Genomic DNA, 22,307 nt, shown 5'->3' with positions numbered 1-22,307 from the left:
TACTTGTGACTGCTGCTTGTTCTAGAATAGATGTATTAGTCACATAATCTGACCAGTGGATGTTTCGGATTGTACGGAGGCAGCGTTGATGGAAGCGTTCTAGGAGACGCAGGTGGTGGTGGTAGATGACCCATGATTCGGATCCATATAAGAGAGTAGACAGCACTATGGCTCTGTAAACACTGATCTTTGTACTTTTCTTCAAGTGTTTATTTCACCAAACTCTTTTATGAAGCTTTCTGGAGGCACTATATGCCTTTGCTAACCTGTTGTCTATCTCTCTGACAATCTTACCGTCCGAGGAGATGAGGCTACCTAGGTAATTAAACTGCTGGACTGATTTGAGCACTGATTCACCAATGGTGATATGGGGATGATGGAAGACTTCCTGAGGTGCAGGTTGATAGAGGACTTCTGTCTTCTTTAAGCTGACTTCCAGCCCAAAGAGCTCAGCAGCATCTGCAAAGCTGCTACATATGCAAAGTGGTACATATACATATGTATATGTACCACTTTTGGAAATCACAGGTTGATCTTACAGTAGTTCTCAACTGTGTCAGAAGTTTTCTATGCTAGTCTTTTTGTTTACCCACTCTTGACCCATTTCAGGGATTTTTATTGCAGTTCAAAACTCTTTGTCTTGGTGTATTTCACTTGCAGTTGTTAAGGCATTCGTTCACTTCTGCATAAGAAGTTGTGTCTATGACTCTCAGCTTGAGGTCTGGTAGCACGGCTTTCAGGTCTGTTTGCTGCAAAAAGCTTTCTGCAAACAGTTAACTTTTGACACATTATTAGTTTACATTCAAAATAAAACAGTACCCCCCCTTTCGATTTTTTTATCACAGCTCCCCCTTAAGTGAATTAGGGTAGAGACATTCACAGGCTATGAGCCTGAAACAGTTTTAGAATACAGGGGATACAGGGGTCAACAGATAGTTTCTCTTGTTGGGGACTAATCAGTTGCTTTCCTTCAGACCTAGACAATTCCTTCTCTAGTGTCTTCTCCTTTCACAGAAAGAACACCCACCATTTGTTTCTCCACAGCTTTTCGAGCTGAAGATATCCTGGTGGTTCTTCTGAGCCTGTTTCGTCATCAGAGATGTCTGTGTCTTTGTCAGAGAAACCACTGCAACTACTGCATATACTGCACCAGGTTTCGGCTTTCGTGCTTGTGGGTGTTGAAAGTTCTATTCCGGCGGGAGGGTACGGATCGTGAAGGGTCGGGAGGGCTAGAGGGGGAGTGACAGCTCTGTCTCCGCCCCTAATGGCGGAGCCAGAGGCTTCGATGTCGATTGGGGCTGGGACCCCAGTTCCAGACACTGCTCCAGCTCTTTCTGCAGCTTCTGCAGTTTTAGCCGGCATCTTGCCTGTAGCTGCCAAGGTATTATGGGTAGTTGTGTCTGTACCGGTCACAGCTGGGGAGCGGTCTACCTCTGCGCTTGCTGCGGTCCCCGCTCCGTTTGTCGGAGCGGCGGCAGCTCCCGTGCTAAACTCAGACTAATTGTCCCGCGGCTGGACTTATTTTCGCTGCGCCAGCGGGACTTGCCGCCCCTGCGCTTGCCACGCTGGCCAGAGCTCCTTCGCTAGTTGAAACAGCTGAAACCTCCCCCCGCCTGTTGAGACAGGCTGGACGAATTCCGCCGCTCCCGGCCCCGGCCCTGCTCCGCTTGTTATCAGAGCAGGCACTCCTGTTGCCGTGACAACCGCAGAGTTGTCGGCTGGTTTTAAAACTCTCACAGTGCTTGCACTCTCCGTTGCAGCCCCCGGTGCCCCTGTTGCAACCTGATTTACAGTTGCGCTTGCCATGCCCAGGGCAGCTCTTGGGACAGCAGGGGCAGGGCCGGGTCCCGTCGCCTCCGCAAAGCCAGTGGCCCCAGCACCCCCCCATGCCGCCGCACCGAACAGTCCTAGAGCTTTCACGGCACCTGCATTTGCCGCCCCTGCCTGTGTCACACCAGCAGAGGCCAAATCCGGAGCCTCCTCGTCAAACAAAACAATAAGGACAAGCTCTGCCTGTCCCCGTCCCACTGTGCTCGCTCCCACGGTCTCAAGCAGTCCCAGGACCGCTCTCTGCTCGAGCCTCGCTCTCGCCGCTCCTGGGGCTTCTCCTGCTTTCTCACCCTCCAGAATAGCTGGGACAAACTTTGGGTTTTTTTGTCCGATTGTGCCCACTCCTACAGCATTAGGAGCAGGCAACTTTGTTTTCTCTGCGCTGGCCAGCTCCGTCGCCGTGGTAACGGCCGTTCCAGAAACCGCCTCTGGGATCAGAGCTAGGAGTCCCGTTGCCGCGGCAACGGCTGTTCTTGAAATTGCTCCACCGCCCACCGTGCTCGCAAAGCTTACAGCCCTGGCTCCTGCTGGGGCTGCCGAGTCCCCTCCAGGCAGTCTCTGTGTTTCAATATCACTTGCGCCAATCTCTATTGCTATGGTAACCGCAGAGCTACCGGCCGGTTTTAAAACTTCTACAGTGTTTGCAGTCGCAGCAGCCGCTGGCGCGGGGCCAGCACCCAGTGCCACTCCCAGTGCGGTGTTAGTTAGAATCAGTTTTTTAGCTTCCGTTTCAGCAGGGCTAGTCCTGGCAGAAGCGGGCAGCTCCGTTTTTAAGCTCGGAGCTGCTCTCTCTACAGAGGCAAAGCTAACAGCTCTCGTGCTGTCGTCTGCTGCTCTTACAGCAGCTAATTCTGGGCCCCCCACACCGCAACTGTCACCAGCAGAGCCAGCGGCTTCAGTGCTCGTCGACGCCATCGCGCTGCCCAGTCTCGCAGGTGTGATAGTCAAATGACTCAGATAAAATTTTGAAAATAATAAAGGATTTATTGAAAATGGCAAATAAGCAAATCAGCGTGCTGGGTGACCGGAAGGACTCCTGCCTTGCCACGGTCCACGCCCATAACGGTCGAAAGCCCTTCCTTTATACCCTTTGTAACCACCTCCCTCTCAGTCATGTCAGTCCATTATTGGTTCTTATTTCGCGGGTTCCGTTGTGTTTGGTTCCTGTTTCGCGGGCTTCATCCACACTGGTTCTCAGTTCACGGGCTTTCCCATTATTGGATTTCCCTCCCGCGGGCTTTTTAGTCTTGTTGCTGAGGGAAGACGACGGCTGCTCCTATCTTCACGATCGGCCATGTTGGGGCTTTTCCCAAAAGTGGCTGTGGACTCCTTTTTCATTAACTTTGGAGTTAATCTTTCATAACTTTTGCTCCCTGCAAACTTGCTGAGAACAGGCATTATAAAACAACAGGGTACCTGACAAATCCTGCAACTGTTGAACCATTGGAATATTAGCTTAAACAATAAGCTTAACTCTCTCAATTAACTCATTCTTATTTCCAATTCATTACAACTTTTATTAATTAAGAATTCATTTGATGAACAAATTATTCATTTTACTTATCACACAGGCACCCCTGAGGCTCTTGTTATTCCTGGGACAGGCACCCCTGCCTTGCTGCCACCGTCAGAGCTAGCGACCCCCACGCTTGCCGCCGACATTACACTGGCCGGTCTCGGCGCTGCTCTCGCCGCAGTTTCTGGGGTTTCCTCCGCCGCTACATCGCCCCCGGCCCAGCTAGTTCCACCACACTTGTAGTAACCTCCCCCGGCGCCACCGCGCCAAAAGCAGCCCTAGCAAAAGCCGATCTTACAGATCTCACAGTTCCTGTCACGCCACTGGTAAAGCTAACAACTTCAGCTCCCACTTGCCCTGCTGTGTCTGCGCTCGCCCCTGCTGTTACCACGACAACCACGTCTGCTCCGGCAAAACCGTCGGCAGCTGCGGGGCAACGGGCTGCTCCCCCCACGCTCGTTGGAACAGGCGGGGGGAGTCCTGCTTCCACCGCCTCTGTGGGGCCAGGAGCCACTCCTGCTGTGGCCCCTGTTGCGACCGGATTAGGCATTACCTCGGAGCTAGCTAGTCTCGCAGCGCCTATAATAACTCCGCCAGGCGCTGCCGCACCGAAAGTAGTTCCAGCAAAAGTCGACCTTATAGATCTCATAGCTCTTGCCACGCCGTATCTAGCCAGTTCAACTAGCAAAATTCTCACCTGCGCTACTGTGCCTACTCCGGCCAAGCCGGCAGCCTCTGTTCTGTTGTCTGCGCCGGTGGGACTCGCTCCCGCCACGTTCCCTGACTTGGTGCGGCCCCCTTTCCCTATCTGGGCTTTCTTGTACCGCTTTTTCCACTGAGGCCATGTTAAAAGAAATAGAAACAATTCTGCATACTGAATCTGTTCCCATTTTTCCTCTCTATATAGAATCATAATAAGTTGTATCACGGTATCTATTTCGTACGTGCCAAATTTTGGCCACGCTACCCCCCTTTGGTTCCCGTATGAAAGCCACACATTCATAGATAACCAACAGAGTTCTTGCTTTTTAAAAGGTGTTTCAGGTTTAGTTTAACGGTCCCAATGGTGCAAAATTAAGGCTAAAGGGGAGTCCTTCGGAACTTTCCTCCTGGATTGTGTACTGCCCATGCCGATTAACAGAAAAGAAAAACTTTTCACTACAGGACTCAAACTCACCAGTTCAGGATTACAAAACCAGTGCTTTAAGCACTGGGCTATGGAGCCACCCCTAGATCCCTATAGAAACAGAGCACTCTGAGAGGCGTCCCTCTCTTTCCCAATCGGCCCCCTCTGGCCGAAACACGAAACTCAAAACTCGAAACTTCACCGAGTTTACCCCGTCGGCCCAAGGCCGAGAAACGAAACTGCTCTGTTCAGAATTTAGGCAGTCCAACTGCCTCCAATCTTCCCAGGAAACACAAAAACTTCTTTGCAGCTGCTCACAAAAAGGTACCTTTTTCCCTTATTTCCACCTTCTCTTACCTCACCTCTATGCGGGGTTCTGGGGAGCTGGCTTTCTCAGACCAGTGCGGGAATTGTCCCAAATAAATGCCGGCTTTTAGGATTCCTGCATGATGAAATGTTCGATCTGAAGAAGTCCAGGTCTGGTTTTCCTTGTTCGGGCCCACCAGCTGAAGCCTAAAAGAAAATTCAGGGAGAAAAAAAAACTCCGAGGCAAATTAGTTTTGAAGGTGAGATAAGGAAAGGGTTTTAATTTGTGCCTAGGCATAAGATTACAAGATGCGCGCACCCCCGTGTCTCAGATGTTACAATTTACAATATTATCTGTCCAATCCGAGGTTTTCCCACCCTGTGGCTTTTGCCCTGATCCACCCCCCATCCTGCCCCTGGGGAATTGGGGCTGGGGGCTTTTCGAGACCCTTTTTTCATCAATCTTCATCTTCTTTGGGGTACAGGGGGCACATATTCACCCAGTTCTTGACTGTACTTTTGCGGTTTAGGCCAAGGTACAAGCATTCTCCAAACAGAACAGGCCTATCTTAAAGAGAGACTAAACATTTCTACTGGAATCCAGGAGTAGAATTGATATGGGGAGCATGGAATGGGGTAATAGGATTGGAGAGTTTCTGTGCTAAGGGTAAGGGAATGAAATGCTGCTGCTTCTAAATCCACTTCTGCTATATAACTACTTATAAAGCTTATAAAAATTAGAAAAATCAAAAAACTAGATGGACCTTAAGGCATCATTTCTTAAAAAAATAGAAATTAACCAACTTTTTTTTATCAAATGTTTGATTTTTTATTATTAGTGGTAATACTAGTAGCTTTGTATTTATAGTGGGATGTATTGCCTGATAGAGGTATTCCCATAATTACTTTGTCTACTTTTTTCTTGCATTTTTTTTCCCCTGGTTAAAGTAGGTATAAATTCTAAACATTAGAGTTGATTACATATTCACACTATGCAATTCTGATCACATGCCTACCTGATTTCAGAATATGAACCTATGTACCTGCATTCTTACAGTAAAGTAAATACAAAATCTAACTTCAGGTGACTACCTAAAGGTGAGACATGAGACAAAGGACCAGTGTTTTATTCCTGGAACAGGAGGTAAGCAAAGAAAAATCTTAGGTATGACATTACTGGTGTTTATTTTAATTTCATTTTGACAATATGCCTTTCCAGAATCGAAGGACAAAGCCTCTGTCACATGCCTCAGTTTTGGAAAAAAGTATATACATTTTGACTGGTTTCTGTAGATTATTTAATATTATGGTGGACCTAAGATATTGGATAAGAAGAAAATGATTTGTTATGAGCCAGTGACTTCTGTGAACAGCCTTCAGTTTGACAAAACAGAGCTTAGTATTGGGTTGGAAGGGTAACAGAGTTGCTTTGAATCCCTTCTTTCACTTCTCTAATTCTCATGTGCATCAGAGTTCATAAAATGTATACCTTGTCTGGGCCAAGTAATACTGTGAAAAAAACTGTTATGATTAAGGTATTTTCATACTAATTAAGTTTGTTTCAGGTTGATGACTTTGCATTTTTCTTCATGTGACCAATAGGGCAGAGTTTAAATTTGGCTTGTTTTGTTTTAGTTAACCTTGTTACCTAGTTTGTATACAGTGTAACAATAGATTGCATGTCCATGTTTTGCAAATTTGGAGTTTTTCTTGAATATTTTCAAAATGTAACTTATGTGCCAAGTAGTTTGCTTGAAGATGTTCCTCTATTTTTAGATTTTATTTTCTTTAATAAGCTATGACCCTTGTTTTGAGAACATATGCTCTCGGTATGTATTGTTGGCTGTACAAGCAGATAAATGAGTGCTCTTGGGGTGTGCATATGTTCTTTGCATCTTGCCTCTAGTCCTTATCCAGCTATTTTTTGTTGACCAAAGAACCAAGTGCTGACAATTGTACGGGTTATACAAAAAGTAACTGTCACTGGAGCATAAAAAAAGTCTTAGGCACACTTGCTTCCTTTCTGAACTCTGGTACAGCCATATACTGGGTGAAGAGAGAATGGAAATATGCCATGGAGTAAAGAGGTATTAACACTGCAGTTGTGTAACCCTGGTGAATCCCATAGCAGTCTTTGGGGTGCCAATTGCACCACTTCGTGGCTGTTTTGATATTTTGATTTGTGTTTATCCAAAAGAAGAAAAACACAGAGATCAAAATTATTGACCTTGGATTTTGTTTGGCCATATTTGTCTTACCTAGTCTATATCTATTTGTAATCTACAGAGGTTATGTTGTGTATGTTGTAGAATAAAAGCACCATCTTGACCTTGTGGAAAGTCTGACTGCAAACTTGTTTTTTCCAACTGTACCAGTTATAGGGCCAGACTATGTAATTTTACATTTGTTAAGAGGAAATCAAAATGGAAATCAAATTTTTGTGTGCGCATTTCTATTGGTGTGTTCATTCAATTATGATTATTTTTGAGGTAGTCTAGTAGTTTATTCTGGTATTGGGTTTGTGTGGCAAGGTTTTGGTAGCAGGGGCGGTACAGTGGTGGCTTTTGTGAGAAGCTGCTACAAGCTTCTCCTATGTCCGATAGAGCCAATACCAGATCGCTCCAAGACAGACCTGCTGCTGGCCAAGGCCAAGCCAATCAGTGATGGTGGTACCACCTCTGGGATAACATATTTAAGCAGGGAAAAAAAACCCTGCACAACAGCAACTGCAGCTGCAGCCAGAGAGAGGAGTGAGAATATATGAGAGAAACAACTCTGCAGACACCAAGGTCAGTGGAGAAGGAGGGGCAGGAGGTGCTCCAGGCGCCAGAGCAGAGATTCCCCTGCAGCCTGTGGTGAAGACCATGGCTGTCCCCCTGCAGCTCACTGAGGTTAATGGTGGAGCAGAGATCCACCTGCAGCCTGTGAAGGAACTCATGCTGCAGCAGGTGGATACCCGAAGGAATCTTTGTGGGAAGGCCGTGCTGGAGCAGGCTCCTGGCAGCACCTGTGGAGAGAAGCTCAAGTTGGAGCAGATTTGCTGGCAGGACTTGTGAATCTGCAGGGTAGCTGTGTTGGAGCAGGCTGTTCCTGAAGGACTGCACCCTATGGAAGGGACCCATGCTGGAGCAGGGGAAGAGTGTGAGGAGTCCTTCCCCTGAGGAGGAAGGAGCAGCAGAAATAATATGTGATGAACTGACCACAACCTCCCTTTCTTGTCTCCTTGTGCCACTGGGGCAGGAGATACAGAAAATTGTTAGTAAAGTTAAGCCTGGGAAGAAGGGTGGGGGGAGATGTTTTTAAGATTTGGTTTTATTTCTCATTATCCTGCTCTGATTTCATTTGTAATAAATTAAACTAATTTCCCCAAGTTGAGTCTGTTTTGCCCATGATAGTAATCAGTGAGTGATCTCTCCCTGCCCTTATCTCAACCTACAAACCTTTTGTTATATTTTCTCTCCCCTGCCCAGCTGAGGAAAGGGAGTGATAGAGATGCTTTGGTGGGCATCCAAGGTCAACCCACCACAATTCTTTACTGCTGGTTCTGCTCAACTAGGTGCTTGACATTGGAGAAATATGGTAGCTCCAATAATTCAAAGCTCCTTCAAGGATCATTTAAAACACGAATCTGCTGAGTACAAAACAGATATAGCCTTTACACCTGCAGGGTGCACTCAGACTACACTAGAACTTGTAGTTGCGCAGAAACAGGATTTCTGTCTCATCTAAGTATTTTAACGGGTGTTCTGACATAACAGAACTTTTCTGCAGTGTATTCCAGTATTTCTTTTGAACTGGGTGTAGACTGAAAGGTAATATGTTATCAATACACTTTTTTAGAAACTTAAAAGATGTGAATAGTTTGGTTTGGAAAGGTTCTTTATTGTTATTATTTTTATTAAGTGTTAAAATCATGATGATACTCCATTAAAAAAAACCCAACACCCTCCATTTCTATGTCTAAGCCATAATGTCATACGTTGATATATTATTTGGTAATAAAGGTAAAAAGGCCAGAATAATTCATTGTACCAGTCTCTGAAAGCTAAACTTGCTTCTTAAAGGCCCATATCACAGTCAGATAGGAAGAATTTTGTGTAATCTTAAGCTCTTGAACAGTGGGGTTTTTTTACTTAACTCACAAATCAGATAAAATTGTGTGTTTTCTGAGATGAAATATTTATATTTTTAAGAAACATTTCATATACATTTTTAATGTTTTCTTTGATGTTCCTATGCATTTTTTTAAAGATGGCTTCATTCAAACTCTGGATTGAAAAGGGACTTTTGAAAGCTGAATTCTTTTGAGGAAAGGCTTTTTATTATTTTTTCCCCATGAAACTAGTACCTCCTGGGTTTCATTTGGTTCTTTTTTTCTGCCTTTCCTTTCCTCTACTTTCTTTGTCAGCTTGGAACTTTTTAATACTCCCTTGGCCTTTGAAAATTTAAAACATGAAAGGATTGAAAATAAAGCTACTCAAACCAGCTCAAAATATACTGGATATTTCTGGTGGGTTGATCCTGACTGGATGCCAGGTGCCCACCAAAGCTGCTCTATCACTCCCTTTCCTCAGCTGGACAGGGGAGAGAAAATATAACAAAAAGCTCATTGGTTGAGATGAGGACTGGGAGATCACTTGCTAACTACTGTCACAGGCAAAACAGACTTGGCTTGGGGAAATGAGTTTAATTTATTACCAATCAAATCATAGTAAGATAATAAGAAATAAAACCAAATTTTAAAAAACCTTTCCCCCACCCCTCCCTTCTTCCCAGTCTCCACTGCATTCCCAGTTTTCTCTACCTCCTCCCCCTGAGTGGCGCAGGGGGATGAGGAATGGGGGTTGCGGTCAGTTCATCACATGTTTCTGCTGCTCCTTCCTCTTCCTACTCTTCCCCTGCTCCAGCATGGGGTTCCTCCCAGAGGAGACAGTCCTTCATAAACTTCTCCAACATGGGTCCTTCCCATGGGTTGCAGTTCTTCACAAACTGCTCCAGCGTGGGCCCCTTCCACAGGGTGTAGTCCTTCGGGAACAGCCTGCTCCAGTGTGGGTACCCTGTGGGGTCACAAGTCCTGCCAGCAAACCTGCTCCTGCTACCAAAACCTTGCCACACAAACCCAATATAATTTTATAAATTCTCTTGCAGTCAGTCTGTGAGGAAATGTTTTAACATTTTTCAAAAGTAGTTTGCAGAGCGTTTAATTTAGATCTACAGTAAAAATTTGGGGAAGAAAATAATTTCAACATTTATTCTCTTTTTTAAAAAGTTTTTTCAGCTACTTGCTATTTTATAACTAGCATGTGTTTTTTAAACCCTTTTCTGTAGCGAAAAAGTTAACTGATTCTGTGGTAATGCAGGTGCCAACAGTATCGGACTGAGATATCACTAAAAGATATGGAGACCATTTGACTAGTACATGTTTGTACTGTGGCAGACTATATAAAATGGATTTTTCTAAAAGAAAATTGGAGTTCCTTCTCTGTTTCAAATTTTCTCATGGGGAAAGGTGTTTAAGGATATGCATGAAGAAATTAAGGAATACGTGAATGGACAGATCTTTTCAGGGGTTGCAAAGGAGTCTCTTGCACCATGGGATGTCTGTGAGGGAGAACAAAGCATTCAGGTAGTTTCTAAACTATGTTCAGGAAGTTTCTAAGAACCCTATCTGTCTGTTTTTGGATGCTCATCATCTTTTGTGGTCTTTCTGCAGAGTTTTCTGTGTGCTGTTCTTGGATACCATATGAATCAGCAGTGTGTGTGGTGTTTTATTCATCTGACAAATAAAGCTGCAGCAACAATATTTTTAATATTCTTCATTGAGATTGGGTCTATTAAGAGAACTGCTTTCTTAAGTTGCACTGGAGTTAATTTATGTGACCCAGTAGGTCTTTTTTTAATTTCTGTCATTTACTAGCTATTACAGGCAGTAGAAAACAGCCTTTTATGAATGCATCCCAAGCAGATGGTACAACTGTCTGGGTGTACTGAAACAGATGCCATATACAGAAGCCTTTTCTACATAAAATGAAATCATGGCTGTTCCATGTTCTAATGTAAGTTTTCTTCGTGTCCTGCATTGCTGGATTGAACTACATGAGAATTGAATTGTATGATTTCTTTCACCTTGGGAAAGGAATGAAAATTAGATTGTTCATCTGAAGCTATCCCAATGAGAGGAAATATACATAAATATGCTTTGGAGGGGATTTGACAGTATAAAAGTAGTGATATAGTTGAGATGCAAGTTGAATTGTCCAACCTACTTTTAAGGTCAGGGTTAATGCCTGAATAAGTGTATTCTGTAATGTTTCTCCAGTGTTCAAATGGTCTCATTAAGTTATTATTCCTTAAGCATGACAGTTATTTCTCAGCAGGATATCAAATTAATTTTTTTCACTAAACACCTGTGCTGGTTTTGGCTGAGATAGAGTTAATTTTCTTCACAGTAGCTAGTATAGGGCTGTGTTTTGGATTTGTGCAGAAAAAAAAGTGTTGATAATACAGAGAATACAGAGAAGTGTTTGTTACTGCTGAGCAGAGCTTGCACAGTGTCAAGGCCTTCTTTGCTTCTCACACCACCCCACCAATGAGTAGGCTGGGGGATGCACAATAATCTGGGAGGGAACACAGCTGGGAAAACTGACCAAAGGGGGATATTCTGTACCATATAGTGTCATGCTCAGTATGTAAAGCTGGGGAAAGAAGGAAGAGGGGGATGCTCAGAGTTATGGCATTTTGTCTCCCAAAGTAACTGTTACATCCTAGAGATGGCTGAACACCTGCCTTCCAGATGACGTGCACAGCTTTTGCTTTCCCTATTAAATTGTCTTTACCTCAGCCCATGAGTTTTCTCACTTCTACTCTTCCAATTCTCTCCCCCATTGCACCAGGGGGCTGTGTGGTGCTTAGTTGCTGGCTGGAGTTTAGCCATGATAACCTGTTTTGCCTATTCTGGATTTGGCGATTAGATCTCTTTTATCATGTTAGGGTTGTGTGTGTGTTGGTGGTGATTTGGGGTTATATCAGCTTCAGAGTTTTAGAGAATTGTAATACAGTGTTTATTAAAATAAGTATGGTAAATGACTGTGGAACCAAACAGAAAACAGTGTCATAATTTTAGGCTTTAGAGTTGATGATATTGTACAAAATACAAAACATTCCTTTTATAAGGTATGTGTAAAGAAGAAACAGTACCTTTTCCCTATGAAGAGCAAAAATGTAATGCATACTCTTACCATTAATTAATTTTGTCTCAGAAAATGGAGTTTCTAGATATTTGATATGCTGAATAAAATGTGCTTAACCAGAACTATATCACACCCAAAATTCAGACATCTATATTTATCACCATCTCCTAGTTATGTCTCAGTGCATCAGCAGATGAATGTAATGAGTAACAAGAATAAGTCTGTTATATGTTACTGGTGCCAGCACTGTTATAGTTCATAAATAAAATCAGTAACCGAAGAAAGCATTTTTTCTTCACTGTTTAGAATTTTTTCTTCAGCATAACCAATTATAGAATAATAAAAAGGCTTGTGCACTTCAAAATGTTTCTTCTGTTTTGCTGGAATATTGCTATTTTGAGTGTTAGTCTGTGCTATATTTCATGCTTTTACAACATCTTGCTATTCAGCAGCCCAATGCTGTTAGAGGCCAATGGGTAGGACTGAAATATTAATATAATAGACTTTAAAAAGAATAAGAGTGCTGGAAAAGTGTTTAAAGCTTTTATCCAAAGACTATTTCACAGAATCACAGAATATGCTGAGTTGGAAGGAACCCGCAAGGATCATCAAGTCCGACCCTTAGCCCTGCACAGGACCATCCCCAAGTCACACCATGTGCCCGAGAGTATTGTCCAAACACTTCTTGAACTCTGTCAGGCTTGGTTCTGTGACCACTTCCCTGGGAAGCCTGTTCCAGCACCCAACCACCCTCTGGGTGAAGAACCTCTTTCTAATATCCAACCTAAACCTCCTCTGACACAACTTTAGGCCGTTCCCTCAGGTCCTATCACTGGTCACCAGAGAGAAGAGATCAGTGCTTGCCCTTCCGCTTCCCTTCATGAGGAAGCTGTAGACCGCAATGAGGTTTCCCCTCAGTCACCTCTTCTCCAGGCTGAACAGACCAAGTGACCTCAGTTGCTCCTCATACAGCTTCCCCTCAAGACCCTTCACCATCTTCCTTGCCCTCCTTTGGGCACTCTCTAATAGCTTAATGTCTTTCTTATATTGCAGTGACCAAAACTGCACACAATGTTCAAGGTGAGGCCGCACCAGTGCAGAGCAGAGCGGGACAATCCCCTCCCTCAACTGGCTGGCAATGCTGTGCCTGATGCCCCCCCAGGACACGGTTGGCCCTTCTGGCTGCCAGGGCACACTGCTGACTCATATTCAACTTGCCATAGACCAGGACCCCTGGGTCCCTTTCCACAGCACTGCTTTCCAGTGTCTCATTCCCCAGTCTGTCCATACATCCAGGGTTTCCCCATCCCAGGTGCAGAATCCAGCACTTGTCTTCAGTAAACTTCATATGATTGGTGATTGCCCAGTCCTCTAATTTGTCGAGGTCTCTCTGCAGGGCCTCTCTGTCCCTGAGGGAGTTAACAGCTCCTCCCAAATTTGTATCGTCTGCAAACTTGCTTAGCATCCCTTTCAGTCCTGCGTCCGAGTCATTTATGAAGAGAACAGGGTCTAAGATGGAGCCCTGCAGAACCCCACTAGTGACAGGTCACCAGTCTGATGTTACCACATTCACTATTACCCTCTGTGCCTGACCCATCAGCCAGTTGCTCACCCACCGCATGATGTGTTTATCCAGCTGTGTGCTGGACATTTTGTCCAGAAAGATACCATGACAGATGGTATCAAAAGCTTTGCTGAAATCCAATAACATCAACTGGCTTCCATTGATTTTAATGTAGACCTCTTCTTCCCCTCACACTGAATGCTGAACTGTGGCACTATCCACTGCCTCAGCCTCTGCATCCCTTGTCCTATTTTCACACTCATAAGGAGCAGTCCCAGAATAACCTAACATTTGATTTACCATGCAGAGTCATGAATGGAAAGCAGCAGTAGCATGCCCAGCACATGCTGCCTTGGATTACCATGAGGTAAAAAATCTCTTTGGAACTATGTCCTCTTTGTGTAAATAATGCATAGGGGGCTGTAGGGATCCTTCCATCTTCAATCCGTCTCTGTCAGCAACTCATGTGGCCATAAGAAAGTAAATTTTGCCATAAATGTTGAATATACTTGTTAAATTTGGGTAATTCAATCTAAATATCCTGTACTAATGCCATAATTTATTTTACTTGCTTTACATACTTAGTGCAGCATATGCTAGCTATTGAAATTTATGTACTTATTGACAGGTGAGAACCTAAATATAGATCTTTGATTAGATCCTATAGTATTTAAATTCACATTAATGTTTTTTACTTTAAAGCTATAAAACTAAACAAATAAATTGGAATATAATTCTCTTTTATCCCCCTCTTTTCACCTCTGTGTAAAACAAAGTTGTTTCCTCCCTTTATAACTTTATTGTAACAAAGTGTTCATTGTACTAGTTTATGGTTGCTGCAAAACCTGTATGAATGTAGAAGTGAATGCTGGAATCATGTATTTGTGGCTCAGTGCCTTGTGCCACTATGCAGGAATACAGAAATACATGCTCTGTATATTATAGGAGCTGGTTCAGCTCTTGTAAATGAGTCCTAATTTTAGAAATTGCAGGAATGTGCTTAGTCAATTTGTAATAAATAAATGTTAATGCTTTCCCTTATCATCCTCCTTTTTTCCCCATCTTACCTTTCTCCCTCCTCTATTTAATGCACTTCCTTTTTAACTTTCCACTATCGCATTTTCAATTATATGAAAAAAATAGGATAGTTTTTGCAACTGAATAGAAATCAGATATAACTGTTAAGAATAGAAAACTCCTTTTCATCATCTTCCAACTCTTTTAATTGAAGGCTGTTAGCCAGAAATAGATTTTTGCCTGATAGATGGACAATGGGAGTACAATGAACATACTGAGGAGATTCCTCTTTTTAATTGTACCATCTGCCTAACACAGGTAGAAAGAGACTGACTCAGCTAACTAGTATTTTCCTCTACCCCATTTGTGTTTTCAGTGTTTATGTGCAATATGTATTGATAGTGCATGTGACTTCCATACAGATAGTACAATCACACAAATGTAATCTTTAGTACATAGGTAGGTCAGTTCAGTTGGATGTACTGACAGAGTAGGGTTGTCCTGGTTAGAACGGCTGGGACCAATTCATCACTGGATGGGTGTAACACAAAACTGTGTATTCTATAGCCTTCCATGCCATTTCCCAGAAACTGTTGTCAGTAGAGGCCTGCAAGGTGGGAAGATGTTCCTGTCCTCATACCCTTTTATGGAATTCCCCGCTCTGATACCCTTTTATGGAATTCCCCTCTCTGAGGGAGGGACTGAGCATCCTCATGCCCTTTTATGGAATTCCCCGCTCTGAGGGAGGGACTGAGCACTCCCGCCTGAACTGGAGAATATATAAACTGGGAGTTTCGGAACCTTTGCACCACTCGTGGGATCCAGAGGAAGACTGCAGACCACTGCTCTCAACCAGACTGAGACCACCACCCTCGACTGGACTGCAATCACCACTTTCTGACCAGACTGCAACAGCTCTCCCACCAGCAGGTTTTTCCCCTCTCCCTTTACTTTGGACTCAGGGGGGGCCAAGGAACACCACTTTTTGTTCATGCCCCAGGGTGCTGGGTTATACATTTGGGTTTTGCGGGTTAAAACCAATTGTCTGTCTGTATAATTGTACTTATTGCATTATTTTAATAAATTGTTATTCTGACTTATAATCTCTCTTTTGAGTTGAGTTCATTTCCCCTGCTGGTTAACTTTTAAACCAGCACAAGGGTCTACAGGGCAAGCATGATAAGCTGATTCTTGCTAGGAAAAACACTCAGTTCCATCACCCAATTTCTACATATTTAATTTGCAGTTACTTGGTTGGTTAGTTTTTTTAAATCAACATCCCACTACCACCCCAGACCAGATGTCTGTGATTGATCTGTATGAATTGCATGCAGTTAACAGGAAGGGATAGTTTACCCCAGAGCTCTTTCTCACATAGGAACCCTTTGATTTTTATGAAGATTAGCTGTTGTGAGTTATTCTTTGCAGTTAAGAAGTACTCATCCTAGACCCCCAGTACCTGCATTTCAGATTAGAAGAGAAAGAATGGTTAAATGCTTTCCTACTATTAACCTCAAAACAATAAAGATGAAATATGTAATTGAATCACAGAATCACAATTGTAACTAAAAATGTGAGTGCTCTTGCCATGTATTCGCTCTGCAGAGTCCCTCTTGAAATATGTCCCTTCAAGCATGTTTCTAGTGGAAGCCTCAGGTAAAAACCTTTCTGTTAAAGTAATTTGAACAAATATTTGAAGAAATCTTTAAACTTTTAGTACAAATTGAACTAGATTTGGCCCATATCTTTTTTTCTACCCCAAGGGCATGCATGATTCAATGCTGATTATGAGTTCAGTGGTTGTCATCCTAATCAAGTTGACAAGCACTTGCTCAAACTAATACCAGATTATTCACATAAGAACTTATGAAGATGTGGTTAAAGAAATTTTGGAACAAACTGGATAAAATGATGACAATCCTAAATTATCTGTGTTAAAATAATTTTAAGTTGGTTGTGTTTCACTATTGTAATAAGAAAAAATCAGTGTCTCAGATGATATCAGTTAAAAGCATAGAGAACGCATGCTTTCAGCTCTCTCTGTGCATTTTGAGAAAAACAAGAATAGAAACAAACTTAGAACCTAATACTGGTCCAATATTTTTAAAAAAATCTACATTAAGTTATATGACATTACATATCAATATCATCAGATATTATAACATGCATAACTTGAAGTGCTTAAGGAGTTATGAAAAAATGTTCTAGGAATGAGAAGGAAAAATAATTAGTTAATTATAAATTATGGCGTAAATAATCAGGAAAAATTTTTAATTTATTTTTATGCAGTTCAGCAGTCCTGCAAAAATGGCTTTTTGCTTCTCCTGTACTGAACCTAATGAAAGTAAGTGTAGTGAGTTGATTGGTTTTTGCTTTTGGTTTTGTTTAGGGGTTTTTCTGTTTCTTTGTTTGCTTAGGGTTTTTTGGGGTTTTTTTAGTGCTAACTAAAAAAAAGGAGGGAGAAGAGGGTGAAGGATATAATTAGAAGTCTCATAGGAGTTTGGGGGCTTATATTATACAATAATGAAACTTTGTATAGTTACATCACTATATAATGTTGTCCCACCAGTGGAGTGCTGATTATTTGATTGCTGTTCAGGGAAACCATCCTAGACCTAAACATCATCCTAGATCTAAGCATTGGCACCTCATTGATTATGTCCTGGTGCGACAGAGAGATGTTCGCGATGTCCATCATACCCACGTGATGCCTAGTGCAGAATGCCAAACAGACCATCGACTTGTGCTCTGTAAACTTCAATCTTAAGTTCAAACCTAAAAGGGGCGGTATCCCAAGAAGGAGACTCCAAGTTAACAATCTCCAATCAGCCACAGTGAAAGACAGATTCCAGGCAAATCTTCAAACTAGGCTCGAAAATCATTCTATAGATTCTATAGATCACTCTCCTGAAACACTATGGCACCATATTAAAAACATCATCCTGCAGTCCTCTGAAGAATCCTTAGGGTTCTCCTTCAAGAAGAACAAGGACTGGTTTGATGAAAACAATCAAGAGATCCAGGAGTTGTTAAGGAAGAAGAGATCTACTCACCAAGCACACCTTGCACTACCATCCTCTCACGTAAGAAAAAGAGCCTTTCATCTTGCATGCAGCAAGCTCCAACAGAAACTCTGTGACAACCAGAACAAGTGGTGGATCAATCTAGCAGGAAAAATTCAATTATGCGCAGATACAGGTGATTACAGAGGATTCTATGAGGGCTTGAAAACAGCATACAGGCCTACATACCAGGTTCAAAGCCCTCTACTCAGTGCTGATGGTCAAACGCTTCTGACAGATAAAACCTCCATTCTGAATCGATGGTCTGAACACTTTCAGACTCTTTTCAGTACTAGCTGTGTAGTCCAAGAATCAGCTATTCAGTCCATCACACAACAACCGGTGAAGAATGAATTGGATACTGCCCCCACTTTGGGAGAAACTCTTAAAGTCATACAGCAGGTGAAAACTGGCAAGGCAGCTGGGGTTGATGGAATTCCACCCGAAGTCTGGAAACATGGGGGCCTAGCACTCCATGCTAAATTTCAGGAGTTTGTGGTGCGCTGTTGGGAACTAGGCGAACTACCATCAGACCTTCGTGATGCAGTCATCATCACTTTGTATAAGAAGAAAGGAATTAAATCAGACTGTTCAAATTACCGTGGTATTACTCTGCTCTCCACTGCTGGCAAAATCCTGGCAAGAATACTCTTGAACAGACTATTACCCGCTATAGCAGAAGGAATTCAACCCAAAAGTCAGTGTGGTTTCAGAGTCAACAGGAGTACCACAGACATGGTATTTGTTCTCAGACAACTGCAAGAGAAGTGTAGGGAACAGAACAAAGGTCTCTATGTAACCTTTGTTGATCTCACCAAGGCTTTCGATACTGTGAGCAGAAAAGGTCTGTGGCAGATTTTGGAACGTTTAGGATGTCCCCCCAAGTTCCTTAAAATGATCATCTCACTCCATGAGGATCAGCACGGCCAAGTCAGATATGGCAATGCACTTTCTGAGCCCTTTCTAATAACCAATGGTGTGAAACAAGGCTGCGTTCTCGCACCAACCCTATTCACAGTCTTTTTCAGCATGATGCTCCAAAGGGCCACAGCAGACCTCGATGATCAGGATGGTATCTACATTCGATATCGTACCGATGGAAGCCTATTCAACCTAAGGCGACTGAAGGCCCATACTAAGACCCTAAACCCTCTTATGCTGATGACGCCGCCCTTGTCGCCCACACAGAAGCAGCTCTGCAGCATTTAACATCCTGGTTTGCAGATGGTACTGAGCTTTTTGGGCTGGAAGTCAGCTTAAAGAAGACAGAAGTTCTCTATCAACCTGCACCTCAGGAAGTCTTCCATCATCCCCATATCACCATTGGCCAATCAGAGCTCAAATCAGTCCAGCAGTTTAATTATCTAGGTAGCCTCATCTCCTCGGATGGTAAGATTGACGGAGAGATAGACAACAGGTTATCAAAGGCATATAGAGCTTTTGGAAAACTCCATAAAAGAGTTTGATGAAATAAACACCTGAAGAAAAGTACAAAGATCAGTGTTCACAGAGCCATTGTACTGTCTAGTCTTTTATATGGGTCTGAAGCATGGGTCATTTACCGCCACTACCTGCGACTTTTAGAACGCTTCCATCAACGCTGTCTCCGTACAATCCTAAACATACACTGGTCAGATTATGTGACTAATACATCTATTCTAGAACAAGCAGCAGTCACAAGTATTGAGGCCATGTTGCTGAGAACACAGCTGCCTTGTGCAGGGCACGTATCCAGGATGGAGGACTACCGCCTCCCTAAGATTCCTAAGATTGTGCTCTATGGTGAACTTGCCACTGGCTGCCGCAAGAGAGGAGCCCAGAAGAGGAGATACAAGGACTCCCTGAAACAATGTCTCAGCTTTGGCCATGATCATCATCATTGGTCTTCTCTGGCCTCCAATTGGGGACATGGAGACACACTATCTATAACGCTGCTGCTTCTTTTGAGAACACACGCAGAATCATTCTTGAGGAGAAAAGACAAAGTAGAAAGAATTGTGTCTTGCCAATACCGCCTAAGGAGACATTCCGCTGTGCCTTTTGCAACCGGACTTGTCTATCTCGCATTGGCCTTTTTAGCCATCAGCCTGCTTGTATCAAGCGTGGATAGAATTCTTCCCAAATGTTCATTCGCGAAGCCTAGCCATGATGATGATGAGTACAGACCCTTCATGATCTGTCCAGTTTTGGGATGGGTGAACATGATGTTACAGAAGAAAATATACTTTGTTAAAACTTAAAGACTTGGGTTCTTCTAATAGAGAGCATATGTTCTCCATTTCTTGAAGACAAACATTTTTCACGTTGAACTTAAAGTTCTTGATGTCCACATGAATAGACAATAGTTGCAGGTATAAAATTTTTTTAAATAATGAGTAGTAGCATTCTCCTGGACTGTCTAAAAAGAGGGGTGACAGGTTGTATGTGTGTAAACAGGATAAATTACTTTAAAAATAACAAAACCAGTCCTTTTTGTATGCACTTACCTGATTTAAAATGCAAAGGGGTTTGTGTCCTTGCTGATATTTGTCTAGTCTTAAATGTAGACTAGTTTCGAGAATAGAATCCCTTGTTCTTTTTTTTTGACTGTTTTCATCTGTTCTTTTTCTCTCTTAGTGTATGTATATATAAATGAATCTCTTTAAAAGACAAATTTTCTCCCTCCTTTTCATTCTTTTTGCTCCCATCAGTCTTACTCTGCCAAGTTGTTTAAGTGGTTATCATTTAAAAAGCAAGTATATGCCATAAAATTGTACCTGAAAAATGAAAGCTTTCTTAAAGATTAGCTTAATTAAATATAAATTTTCATGTGAACATTTTATCAATTTCAGCTAAATAATACTGGATTAGGATAAGCTTATTCTGAAATAAGGGCCCACATACTCATTTATTAATTCACTTTCATATCATCCCTATTACTATTTTTCTTAGTCTGAACACACCTTAACATCATTCATTCATAACCTCACATTGGTGAGATGGCCAGTCTGGAAAATTATTCCTGGTATTCACATTCACAATATATGAACTATTTGTAAACATAGAAAATGAAGTAAATTTAATTGTTTTCTTTGTTTTAAATTAGGCTCGTGCACAGTTAGTTCGAGAAGTCGATGTAGAGAAGGTGTCAACTTTTGAGAACCCTTATGTAGATGCACTGAGAAATTTATGGAATGACCCTGGAATCCAGGAATGTTATGATAGACGACGAGAATATCAGTTATCAGATTCAACAAAATAGTAAGTATATAGTGGTTACAAACAACTGTATCTTATTTTCTGTTCTTTCTAACAAATTAATTCTTACTTTTTATCTTTGTATACTCTATTTTTGTGTACATACATGTACAGCTTTTTGTGTGTGTGTGTGTACAAGTATCTGTGTGTGCATACATATTCAGCACAAACATGCACTTAATAACGTGACTGTAAAGGCTACTTGTAAGGAAGGTAGTGTGTTTGTTTCCCAAAACATAAGCCTATGATAATTTGAAATCTTACATTAAGTTTATACTAGGGAAGTGCAATCAAGGGTAGACCTCTATGCAATTTATAAAAATTGCAATGCCCTTGAACATCTGTTTTCCTAGTTTTTTCCTTTCCCCTTGTCTTTCCCTTTCCCCCTTTTTTTTCCTTTTTCCTTTTCTCTTTTGTGATCCTGATGATGAGGTAAATAGTATCAAGCAAGTGCTCTTGTGTTTTGTTCAACTGCCTTTCCCTTGTACGAACAAGACCTAATCTTGAAAGAATATGACTGCCAAGAAGGCAAACACATAACTGAAAAGAGACTTCAATTTGTAAAGGGTGGAAAGCAAAGCATTTTAAGTTAAATCCTATCAACAACAATGAAAATGCATATGTGACTAAGCTTGGTCTTGAATGGTACACATGTACTCTCTCGTGGCAGGATTCTGATAAAATAGCAATGGAATTTAGCATTGGACCCTGAGCATTGTCTAAATGTCATCTTCAAGAAATTCAGTTGCTCTGAGTTATATAGCTCTGGTAAAATTTTTCATCTGCTAAAAAAAAAAAGGATTATGGTAGAGCAGGATGATCTTTTGGTATTGCCCACTAGAAAAAGAGTTAGCATACTTGGTTATTAAAGCTGTGGAAAATACTTCCATGGTCTCCACTGGAACTTTTAGATTAGCTATGAAAATCAATCTTATATACATAAGAAACTGAAAGGCATCATGAAGGTCCCATTAAAGTCAATGGAACATGGCCATACACATAACAGAAGTCTGGAGTGAGATTTATCTGCACAGTAGTCTGAGGGTCCTTATCTTGCACAATCCTTTATACATGATTGAATCAAGACAAACTTAATATCTTACTGATGCAGTTCAGGCAGCTAGAGAGCTACTAGTGCATGAATTAGGTCTGCTCAGATTTGCTCCAATACTCTGTTATTACCACACCACATTCTGCTTCTGCTTTATCAACCTCACATACAGGGTTCCTATTGTTCTATGCAATATGCTGTCCCATAGAGCTGGTTACCTTCCCAATTGTTATCGTTTACTTTGGCTGAACACCTGGTGTCCACCAAGACTCCGCCCAACCCTCCCCCCAGAGGGAGAAGGAGGAGGGAAGGGGGGAAAGGAAAAAAAACTTTGCAAAACCGAGGCTGCTGAGAAAGGCGGTTTTATATTTACACAGAGAAGAAAAAGAGAACTATAAGCACTATACA

General features: G+C 42.2%; 1 protein-coding gene across 1 annotated transcript in view; it reads left to right on the top strand.

Annotated features, from left to right (window-relative positions):
- LOC113961063 (guanine nucleotide-binding protein G(q) subunit alpha) overlaps positions 1-22,307 on the top strand; it is a 149,642-nt gene that overhangs the window by 63,448 nt on the left and 63,887 nt on the right. The window contains exon 3 of the mRNA XM_027671086.1: positions 20,697-20,851. Within this exon, the coding sequence (XP_027526887.1) occupies positions 20,697-20,851 (155 nt within the window). The remainder of the gene's footprint in view (positions 1-20,696; positions 20,852-22,307) is intronic.

This window comes from Neopelma chrysocephalum, unplaced genomic scaffold (assembly GCF_003984885.1).
Source record: "Neopelma chrysocephalum unplaced genomic scaffold, ASM398488v2 Primary Assembly neopelma1_97033, whole genome shotgun sequence".
NCBI classification, from domain to species: Eukaryota; Metazoa; Chordata; class Aves; order Passeriformes; family Pipridae; genus Neopelma; species Neopelma chrysocephalum.
Note: the sequence above shows the minus strand (reverse complement) of the source record. Positions and strands in the feature narration are given on the sequence as shown.